At 51.9% G+C, this 11465-nt stretch overlaps 1 protein-coding gene and 1 non-coding gene across 2 annotated transcripts; both read left to right on the plus strand.

Moving 5' to 3' along the window:
* Window positions 1-1713: 1713 nt before the first annotated feature.
* BDZ83DRAFT_t59 lies at window positions 1714-1803 on the plus strand. The gene has a single exon. It is a non-coding gene; the product is annotated as a tRNA-Phe (tRNA).
* Window positions 1804-2511: 708 nt separating this feature from the next.
* On the plus strand, window positions 2512-6109 carry BDZ83DRAFT_569044 (F-box domain-containing protein; the record flags this gene model as incomplete). Its single annotated transcript, XM_060504143.1, has 2 exons — window positions 2512-2917; window positions 2976-6109. The coding sequence occupies 2 exons, from the start codon at window positions 2512-2514 to the stop codon at window positions 6107-6109; spliced, it is 3540 nt and encodes a 1179-aa protein (XP_060369273.1).
* Window positions 6110-11465: the final 5356 nt, after the last annotated feature.

The following is an 11465-nucleotide window of genomic DNA, read 5'->3' on the forward strand; positions in this document are numbered from 1 at the left end:
TCTTTGTGATAGATGAGAGATCATCAAGAAAATCTGGGAATCGAGGGAAACAGTGACGAGTCCTGACTCGGCGGTGGAAGAAACTGCCTCAGGTGCCATGATCCGATGATCAAGAGAGGGCTTGAGCCGCTTGACGCCCGGGATGAAGTCGCCGAGGCATAATAGCTGTCTGTCGTATCGAACAGCCCGGTAGGTTTGAGTAAGTCTCTACTGTGCCGCACATGGGTCATTATAGCGACGGCTGAAGCGCGAAAGAAACGGAACTGGACCGCACCGATGGAATTTGCTGGTGTTCGCCCTCATGGACGGAGTAACAAGTGACCAGCGAGAATCGACAGCGTGGGAGAGTGTGGGAAGAGGACCCTTGACATCCGAACGCACAAGTTCCAGGGGAGGGTTTCCAGTGTTCCACTCGTTCTTCATAGGGCTTCACCGACGATGGAGGTGCCAGGGCCCAGGGACCAAGGGGGGTGCGAAAGAGAGAAGGGGAAATGGGAGGGGACTGCCATGGTCTCATGGCACCGTTACGCGGCCTAGCCCCAGGGACCCTGTGTGTTGGTAGCCGGGCTGAGATTGCCAGATTGCTCTGCCTTGGCCGCGCGACTCATGTTGTGCGGAATTGCGGCAGCATGATGAGTCGGTGTCCAAGATTTGGTGTGCCGGGGGGGGGGGTCGCAAGGCGTCTGTGCTTCTTCTCGTTAAGATGGTGATGGTAGGCGATGCCGTGATGGCGGTGCAAATACGTCTCCTTTGATCTTGGGAATCGAGTCACTGGAAGTTGACTCTATGGTGCCGCGACTGGCGGAAACGCAAAAAGGGGTCTCGGGAGGCCGCTCTGGAGTCTTTGAGAAAACACGAGGCCGAACCGAGGTACTGGGATCGGGACAGGTCCGTCTTTGGGGGCGTCCCGGAAGTTCATGATATCATTTCGGGCGGCTGTGGTCGGTGGCTGTCACGGTTCAGGCTGACCGTCGGCCACTTGGTGGTGCCATGGTCGGTTTGCACTCCGGGGCACAGAGGTCGGACGCCGTTGTCTAGTGTAATAGTACCTTCTCATACGGACAAGGACCTCGAGAAGAAACTCGGTCGAGCAACATCGTAAAGTTGAAGTTGTTTCAAGAAGAAGAGGGCCGGATTGCTGAGGTGGACCAGGATAAACGAGAGCAAGTCAGCAGGATGAGGCCGATACTAACTGCCATCCTTACCAACGCGGCGGGTCCTGACTGACGCCGCTAGCGTGGGCTCGTTGGTAGCGAACTTGTCGTCAATAATCTGTCAGATTGTTGTCAGCCGTTGTTGTCCCTTGTCTCGGCATGTCAAGCAAACTGTCAAACCTGTCAAACCTGCCGCACTCGCGCATCAATTCTTCTTGGAAACTTTGGGGGTGCTGAAGGGGTCGGGAGTTAAAAGGGAAAGAAACCAAGACAGCTGGAGGAGCAGCTGACTGACGAGACAACATTCAACCGCCCCCTTCTTTCCTGCCATTCGCCCTCTTGATAGATGCCACCTGCTGAGTGTTTTCTGGATTTCCATCTGTTCCCCTTAGGTACAGTCGACCACCACCATCTCATTGTTCTGTCCAAACTTCGGAAGGGCAAATTCTCGAGGCTCCACTCCAGTAGATCAACTCAGACTCCGAGATTACTCTCCACTTGGAACAGGGCCTTAGTCCGTTTCTGCAGACGAACTTGGCATCGCAACTCGAAGATCGTGGCGGACATAGCTCAGTTGGGAGAGCGTCAGACTGAAGTCAACTTCAATCACTTAATCTGAAGGTCGTGTGTTCAATCCACACTGGCCGCATCTTCATCTTTTGCCGTTCGCAATCATCGTCGCATTGGTGATATCTAGCTTTTGGTCCATGCCTAGGCTGCATTAAGCCCGGTGCTGTAAGAGTAAGCGCCCCTACGGCGTATCGAATTGCCAACTTTCGACAGTAAGTTCCGTCCTGTACGGCAATTGTTCCTGTTTCGTTGAGCCAATGAGGCCATTTAGCGCAGAAAGCCTTTCCAGGCACACAGCGGTTGCTGCACCGAATTGAAGTTGTAGCAGTAATAGCGAATACTTTTGTGACATGATGGCACATGTGTAATCGATTAGCCAGGAATATCAACCAATTGAATGGTTTACTGCTCGTGTAATATGTTCAAGTGGACCTGACTGACAAAACGTTTTGGTGATGGTGTTGATGACGGCATTGAAGTGATTCTGATAAGAAAAACCGCTACACCCCGCCACTGATAAGCACCGGCCCGGGGATGTTCCATCGCCCGCAATCTCCCGGGACGGTAGGTCATTTCGTCACGAAACGCGGCCACGAAAAGCTTCACTTAAGCACCATACACGAATTAGACACGTTATCACACCCTCAAGCCGTAACCGATTCGCAATCCTTCCACATTTCGCGCAAATCTGTTCTCTCGAACATAGCAACTTCATCTCCCAAGACTGTGCACATTGTCCTTGCACAGTCGCCCGCCACCTGCCCACGACCTCCCGTTCCACAGCTTTATGCAACATTGGCCGACAGAGTCTTCAGAAACGCAACATCAACAAGATAACCCCCCGGACATCACTACCTCAGTCCAGCATGGCTTTTGTTCGCGCCAGCAGCCCAACGGCGTCGCCGTCCTTCGCCGCGAAGAGACAGGCAGTGCATCTCCAAGATCTGTTCCAGATGGAGGGCGCCGTGACTCATTCGACGCCGTCAGCGCCGCCCAGCTCGACGAGAAGCTTCGCCGGCTGAGTGTCGACGATTCAGCTTCTGTTGATAGCCATTCAGCCGTCGCTGGTCAGCGAGTGATTGATTACGAAAATGCGCAAACCCCGTCGACTCCTCGCCAAGCTCTGGGCTTTAAGGTCATCAAGCGATCTGATAATCGACCCGATAGTGTGCAGTTGACAGACTTTCCAAACGGTATGCAGGACAAGACAGAGTGAATGCAGTTGAAACCCCACTAACGCTATGGTTCTAGAGCTGTTGACCCATGTCCTATCTCACCTACATCCCGATTCGCACTCCGCGATAGCTTTGGTGTCGAAGCGTTTCTACTCGCTCGTCACGACACCCCATGCGTGGCGAATGGCCTTTTTACGATTCTTCCCGGGTCACGATAGTCTGGCTACAAAATCTGGCGAGCAGAGTTGCGCAGGGCCCTTGGACCATGACTCTTTCGAATTCGTTCGCTCAGAGTCCCGCTACTTTTCTCGCTTGACATCTCTCGCGACGTGGCGAAGTGAATATCTCCTACGAACCCGTCTCTTGAGGGGCCTCATCAGAGGTAAGCCGGGTGCAAAGCCTGGCGGCATTGGAGCATCTGGCCGAAGCAGCAAGAAGACAAGCGCTGTCTTGACCTACAACTCGAAACTGCCCTGGGCTGTGACCCACATCCATGCCGACTTTACTGTCAAGAAGGCTCCCAGGGTTATTCACGGCACCGCCGACCTCGGTGCCGCAACCTTGAGTGATTCTTTTATTGGCAAGGTGGAAAAATGGGGATTCAGAGATCCTTTCACTATTCTACAGCTGGACGAGGTGTTTCCCAATCTTGAGCCCTACGGTGCCGGCGATGGACCCGCCGCTTGCCCAAATGTCATGGATGTCAGTCAGCCCTATGGCATGCTCTCCGGCGAAGGCTTTCCAGGCGGACGCGCCTACTACCGCCCGATCAATGAGATGCATGGTCGGTATCTTGGTAGCGACACTGGCGTGATCGACACCTACCCCGATATTCCCAAGATCCCTGAACTATCAGAAGCGATCTCGGCCGTTTGGGTTGCCAAATCCACTGCTGTACCTAACATTACGCACTCCACGGTCGGGATCATCACCGGCTCAACCCTCGGAATCGTCACGACGTATGCGCTTCACGGAGACGGAAGTGGGCCGCGGCATCCCAACGGTGAGATGACAACGCGATGGGTGCTCAGCCCAGGTGTTCCGATCGTCTCAATCAAAGTCGACGATCAGTATACCCAGAAGCGCAAGACTGCCCAGCGCGTCTGGGCTGTGGCTCTCAATGCCCTGGGAGAGGTATTCTACCTGGTCGATGTGCCGAAGACAAGTTTGGAGCGATCTAAAGGCGAAGATGTCACCAAGAACGCATGGTTCGCCGGACGCTCAGTCTACTGGCGGCTCATCGACGACTCCCGTCGCCAGGCTCGGCCTGATGAGTTCGACAAGCATGCTCTCCGAGGTGCTTATTCTCCTCGATCCCCCGCAGACGCGATGAATTTGAGCAAAGAGCAACTCGTTGCGGAAGCCCGGGAGATCGAAAAGTTCCTTCGTTACAAGCCGTCACATTTCCGGAAGGTCTGCGATGGCTGGGATATGCGAAGAAGACTGGAGGTTGATTTTGCAAACGATGACGGCGGGGGCGCTGGGGAGGTCATTGTCTCTATTCATTGCGGGCTGGAGGAGACACATCCCCCAAGCGTCACTCGCTATGCCAGAGCCATGTCCCAAACGCCGCGACAGACTCCAGACATTGTGGAAGATACTGCTTCAGTCGAGCAGGATGTTCCTCCAATTCAGCAGTCAATATTTGGATCGGGAAGAGACTACAAGCATGCTTCTCAGCCCCAGCCCAAGCCTACCAAGGCTGTGGAAAAGGGCGATGTGACGCCCATCTCGTCCGGCTCGCTGACGCCTCAGGCAAAGCTCAATTCGATGGATGAATGGGCTGTTGCTACAATGTCACTTGGCAACCATGGAGCCTCGGAGATCACTGCGTCGGCTCTTGATTTGTCGTCGCACGCACTTCTCACATTGACGGAAGACCCTCTACAATTTGGGCCCAGATCTGCTGCCACTCCTACAATGACACCACAGACGGCCGAATCGTCGACAGAAATTCCTGGTCGGCGAACCCGTATGCTAGCTATCGGCACCAAGGATGGGTCTGTTGTTGTATGGAACTGTCGCGAGCAGCGCAGTCTGTCCACCATCTCCCCTCTTCGCATCATTCAAACAGAGTCTCCCGAGATCAGTTGCCTGGCCTTGACGGCTTTGTATCTGGTCCACGGCGGAAACGATGGCTTGGTGCAGGCATGGGACCCGCTGGCTTCTTCACTGGAGCCTCTCCGTACCCTCAATGGACGTTCCAACGGTCGAGTACCCCGTCACATGATGACGATGAACCCTGCGCTTCCGATTGACACATACTCAGCTGCTCGAGCCATCTACCTCGATCCTGATCCTACTGTGTTGCGTGGCATTACATCTTTCGGGGCCTTCCTGCGTTACTGGTCTTATAGCGCCACTCACCAGCCTCCTGGTCGTAAACGTCGACTTCGACACGCCGATGTTCATGGCCGCCTTGCTACTAGGCGCCAGGGCGGGAACGTTTCAGGCTATATTGCCGCAGAGACTGCAGAGCTTCGGCGGGAAGAGGAGCAGGACATTAAGGAAGAAGCCTGGTTACGCAACAGATTTGGCGTTGGCGCCTTTGGCGACTTGACCGAAGAGGAGGCTCTTCAATACGCAGAGATGATATCTCAAGAAACACTCCTACTCGAGGAGCAGCGTCGTACTAGCGCCAGCGACACTGGTTCTGCCGCCGATGCTAACTTCGACACGGTATCGTCCTTCAGCGAAAGTACTGTGGACACAGTTACACCGGAGCCCAGTATTACTGGCTTTACACCCCCGCCTCCGGTCGTCGAGGAAGAAGACGAGTACGAACAGCAGCTCCAGCAAGCTCTCCGACTTTCTCTGATGGAGGCTACCGACGATATGGCGGAGTCTCCTCGCAAGAACAGCTCCAGTGATTTTGAGTTTGCCATCAAGTACAAGTCTAAACCGGCGAAGAAGACGACAAAGAGAACACCCTCCATATCTCCCCCCGCAACTTACAAGCCTGTTGCTGGCGCTAAAGCAGGTTCTTCCAGCAAAGCCACGCCTAAGGACGACGACCTTGAGTTGGCTCTCTTGCTCAGTAGTGCTGGATCCGCCAGCCACCCTGCGCCACGAGACGATGATTTGGAGCTGGCTTTGCGACTGAGTCTGCAAGAGAATGGTGCCGGCGATTTCTCCGGCCTGGGTATTCAGCAGGAGCAAGAGGAGTTTCCCATGTTGGAGACTCGCGGCAAGGGCAAGGGCAAGATGTGAAGGTGGCAGTGCCTATCCCCTGAGATGGTTGTTCAGTTGTCTGATTTAATCGTTGCTTTTCCTCGCTGCTGTCCTGTCTCCTGCTTGACTGCAGATAATGCTTTTGATACACTTCTTCCTCATCTTACGCAGGGCTTAAGCTCGACGCTTCGAGCCACTGGCATATTTACCACTACGGTACTCTTGATCAAGAGCCATTGAAATATACACTTTGAACCGCAACCATTCGCCTGCTTTTAGGCATAAGCCTCATCACCAGTTTTTGTCGGACTTTTCTTTCAAAAGTGTTCGGGCGCATTCACATCAAGAAGCCCAAAAATGTTCCCCAGTGCAGAAACTATACCAATGCAAACTACGACAATTACCAGCCACGGGAGCTCCTTCGCTGGCCCTGCTAACCAGAGCACATAGACACAAAGTGAGTAAGGTACTGCTGGATCTCAGTGCCGTGGCCGTGTCCCAGGTGGAGGAAAACCTCGCGAGAATCAAATTCTTACATCCCTTCCTAGCAGGCTGTCCTCGTCTACCCTCACGACGCCATCATCAACCCAGCGATGACTAGCCTCTTCTTTCCCTCGTGTCAATCCAGAAGTCAACTTGCACGCGCGGGAGTAGCTCTACGACATCTCGTTCTGACTGTAAGTGATCTCAGTTCCTGTTACTGCCGCTTGATCCGGTGCCTTTCTGCTCGCAGACCATGTCTGACGGGCGGGAGACCCCGAGTATCTAGACAACGCCTAGCGGCGATCTGAAGCTAAAAGGACGGAGGTATGTGACTTTTAGTGGTCACCCAGGGATTAAACTTCTCAGCATTCGATTTTCTTCCCGATGACGAGTGACTTCGACTCATTTGCAGATCCCGAGGTATGAGGTGAGGGATCTGGCATGATGTTGCAGCTGCCGAGCCGAGTATAATTCCTCACCTTGATGACTTCTTCGTTGGATTGTAAGCTTCTCCTCTTGATACATCCTGCCTGTGTTTTTTACAGGATAATATTCAAACCGAACGCCACGTCCGTGAAGGCTCTTCACTGCCTACCAGCCCAAGATGTGTTAAGGCGGAGTTAGTCTCAACGAATGGACGACAGGATTGCCGTGATGCTAGTCACAATCCACGTAAAATTTCACCGCAACTCGCATGTCACTTGGCATCTGCGGCGTTTTCGACGCCCTCCAAGCCCTCAAAGACGACGATGCGTCCGCAGACCAGGCCAAGGTCGTCGCCGAGGCTATCGTCCGGCATTAGGACATGAGCGCCGACGGTGCCATCACTGACATCGGCCAGCCGGATTCATCTCGTGACGCTGTACAATAAGCTTTAGAGGCATTCGCGTACAAGCGGGCCTGAGAGAATGGTACATGGGAATACGCGGAGAGAGATTAATGAGGCGTGGCCGAGACTTGGGCGATTTTCTTGGTTTGCTGTGACTTTCAAGGGGGAGGAGGATGTGAGGCCTCGGTTTCATTCTACGCATATTCATGATTTCAATGGGGGGATCGATAGCAACACGCTGACGAGGAGTGTGAGTAGGGGACGCGGCCATCAGGCGTTTTCGGCCAAGCCGGAGAAGATCTCCCCAAAGTGCCTTGAATAGTTGCCTTTCGAGATGACCCGTGATGTCGCTGTAGGTTCGGACTGTCCAAGAACCAAGTTCAGTCTCAGGAAGGAGGCGTATGTAAAAAGCCCCATTCAGGGGTACCTATTTACCAAGGTGCTTGTCTAATAAGCTGGTGCTGCCCGTCTAAATGTGTGCAAATCCTGGCGAGAACACACTTTTTTCGGCTCTCCTGGAAAAAAAGACAAGACATAAACACCCGTAGATGAATGATCCAGACCCATAAGGCAAAGTCTTTCCAGGTGGGTGGTTCCTATTGAGATTCAATGTTTGTGCCATTTAGGTAGATTCGATCTCCTGATTGTGGGCTCACTTTTCACTATGAGATAAAGAGCTCAACTCAGCCAAGCTGGTGGCTGTCAAAAAAAGAGTTGGCCATGAATAGTCGCTTATGCGCCTGCCTTACTGACGGTTTAACCGCCACAACGCAATTCTAGACCACTTGACAATGCTGGATGATGGAACACCCATGTTGGCCGGGGCGGGTCAAGGCCAGCTGGTTCGCGATGCAATTACCAGACAAACCCAGGACAATGGATTTTGATCGCTCTTGCAAGAAAGCCCAAACTTCCCAATATCTCTCTTTGTCCTCTTCGAAGGACCGAAATATCACTGTTCGCATACCGATCTCGATATTGGATTAGGCCTCCTCTTTCTGCTCATCCACGACGCCGTCATGCGACGTTCCAGATCCCCAATAAACGGCTACAAAAGGCCAGGTTTCATCCGCATACTCGTAAACTTCTGTTATATACTCTCCCAGAAACAAATCAAATCACTTGCTTCGAAATAACTAGACAACGACCGGTTTCCTAGACACTGCGGTAGCTGCTACAACACCCTGCACCTACGCCAAATTTGAATTCCACCACCTTCAGCTCAACTTAGCTGAAAACCCGAGCGTATTCAGACACCAGAAGAAGCTACGACAAGACAACATCTCCCGAAATCAGAAGACGTGCTACCGTCAAACGGAAAGGAACATCAGGTCACCCCATCAATTGAGCTAGCAGCCGCGAACCTCGACGAGCAATATGTCAGCTACGGATGACGAGACGTATAGCGAGGTCAAGAGAATCATGACACAGGAAGGCGGTCCAAGCAACCTGTATGAAGAAACCTTAGTTAGGGAATGGTACAGGAAGAGGGATTATGAGACTTACAACAAAGCGCTCGCATGCAATGTCCAGCAGCTTAAAAGAGAGATAAAGGAGCTACTATTCAAGGTGGAGAACGCGGCAAAAAATCAGGGAGAAGGAAGTAAGCAAGAAGACGATAAGTGAAGGAGGACAGCAGGTAAATCGTTCGCTACGGAGACTATCATGGCTACTTGGGCCGCTTAGCATGTGTCCGAGCTGTCATGTAACGGACAACATGGACCTGATATGACATGTGGTCAGGACCTGGTCTCATTATTCCTAAAGAACGAGGAGACAAAGTGACCGCTATTGAGTGGGTTTTCAAGGCATTTGATATCGAAGGGGCGTATGTTGCAACAAGCATGTGTTATGGTTAGGTGGAATTTCTCGAAGCAGTCTCTCACAGCGGCTCTGTAGCTTTCTTTCAGGGTCCTGTAGTCAGTATAATTAGTCGGCCAGTCAGTCGGAGCCCTTCGGAAAAGATCAAAAAGAAGAAAAAAATGGGATTATTCTTAGACTTCTTTGCCCAATGCCGAAGAAAGAGCCCCAAGTCCAGTTTAAGAAGGTGCGTGAAGACTTGGAAGACCAAATCGCTGTAATGTCAGAACTTGAGGAGACAAGATCGGGTGCGGAAATATTTGCTTAGGGACCATATTGTCACCTTACACCCGCGACACCCGAGCCATTCTGTTTATAATCAATCCAGATCGCCGGCGAGGGATGGCTCAGACACGGCAAAGGTATAGAGTAGGAGACGGGCGTAATGCTTAAAAGGTGTGATTGAGTCATGTCGTTTCCAATATTGCCACGATTGGGCGAGCGAGAAGCCGATAAGCATACTCATCCTGTTGGAAATAATGTATTACAGGGGAAGGGGGTGTGTGGCCCAATAAGGCCATCAAAGGCGCCGAAAACGATCAATATTGTGGTTCTATTTCTACGTGACGAAAAGAACAGGAATTTGACGAGAAGAACTTAATGTATGAGTCCCAGGCTATCTGAACGTGACATAATTGCAACTATAGGACGCATCATTTGTTTTCTATCTGTTCTAGTACTAGCTCGATTCTATACCGTCAGATGAGGCGGTCGATAGACTGAGGCCATGGTCGTCATACCACCGACTTCGTCGCCAGGCCGTTGGTGACCTCACAGATCTCTCCTGTCAAACGACGACTGGGTAGTGGGGACCAAAGGGCTGAAATTCCTAGCTCCGGGATGCCGAGCATATCGATGAGCGCGTCGTTGTGCCAGACATGCTCAAGTGACCGCGCGTACCGGTGTTAATGTGGTACCGGAACACAGCACTTCATTAGTGCGGTGGGCTCGTCTAACCGGATGTGCCGGGCACGTTGGCTTATGCCGACTCCGCGATGCCCCGTGTGCCGCAGAGGAGGTCCGGCGTCGTTGAGAGGTCTTCCTAGGCGTCAACAGAGAGTTGTCACTACCTTACCACAACTCGTCGTGGCGACCTCTGATAAGAATGATGTCTATTATCTATATAGAGAACTTGAACCATGCAATTGATATGTAGGGCAAGAAGCGGAACTAGATTTGTCGTTGAGGTCTTTCAGGATCATCTTTTCTGGTCGCCATACTTCGTAACCTATAAATCACCCCTTACTACGGACAAAGTTAGCGCTGATCTATTATACGTTCACACTGTCCAAAAATCGACTCCAGTCTTAGAATAAGGCACCTACCAAGAGTTTCAAGGGCGTGGGGCGTCACATGTTCAGAACAAATGCTCATCAAGCTGCACTTCCACCTCCCTGGGCCGGCCTTCCTCAGTACCTATCTATATTTAGCGGGAAACTATTTCTCTTGTCCTAGATGTCCTAGAAATAAATGATTGATATGAGCCTCCGCAGAGTATAACTTCAGACTCATGAGACAAAAGACCTTGTTCACCAGGAGGGCAGTTCGGTGCAAACCGATAACCTGTCCCATTGGCAAGTTCATGGCTGTCGACAAGCCGGCCGTGAACAGTCGCTCGGGCGCTAGCCTCGATGGCGGTTTAAACGCCTTCACAGCGTAAGACTAGACTACTTGCTGATATCAAGTGTGTACCGTTTGGTGTTCACCGGTGTTTGTTTGGGTAAAAGCTAGCCCTTTGAATGGCCACGATTCACCGACATAAACACCAAGCAAACAGCCACACCAAATATATCCCATGCTGGTTTGAAGAGCGAGCCCTGCCTCTTTTCCCCCAGTCTTCCATCACTCTTCATCGATCCAACTCATCGTCGCTACTGCTGTATTACGAGTCCTGCAATTGTCATCTCTCTTTCTTTCCACGTCTGCAGGCCTTTTTGCGGGCCAAGAGACTGAACATACCGGCTTTCTAAGCTAAGAAGATGCCACCCCTGTTGCTTCCTTGCTATGCATTTTCTCTGCAAAAGACAGACACAATTGAACCAAACTCTTCGCATTGACTCACCCACGTAATTTTCAGTCTGCTGAGATACGTCACTTCAGAATTGAGCTCCATCCGAGGAGTTCACTGTGCACGCTTGATCAACAACAAGAAGAATGAGCAGCATCACACAAACCCTCTGCCTAATCAAGCTCATATGGCCAACAGGGAGAAGCGTTGCGCCA

The sequence above is a fragment of the Colletotrichum acutatum genome (genome assembly GCF_030867785.1).
Source record: "Colletotrichum acutatum strain CBS 112980 chromosome Unknown BDZ83scaffold_13, whole genome shotgun sequence".
In the NCBI taxonomy this organism is placed as follows: Eukaryota; Fungi; Ascomycota; class Sordariomycetes; order Glomerellales; family Glomerellaceae; genus Colletotrichum; species Colletotrichum acutatum.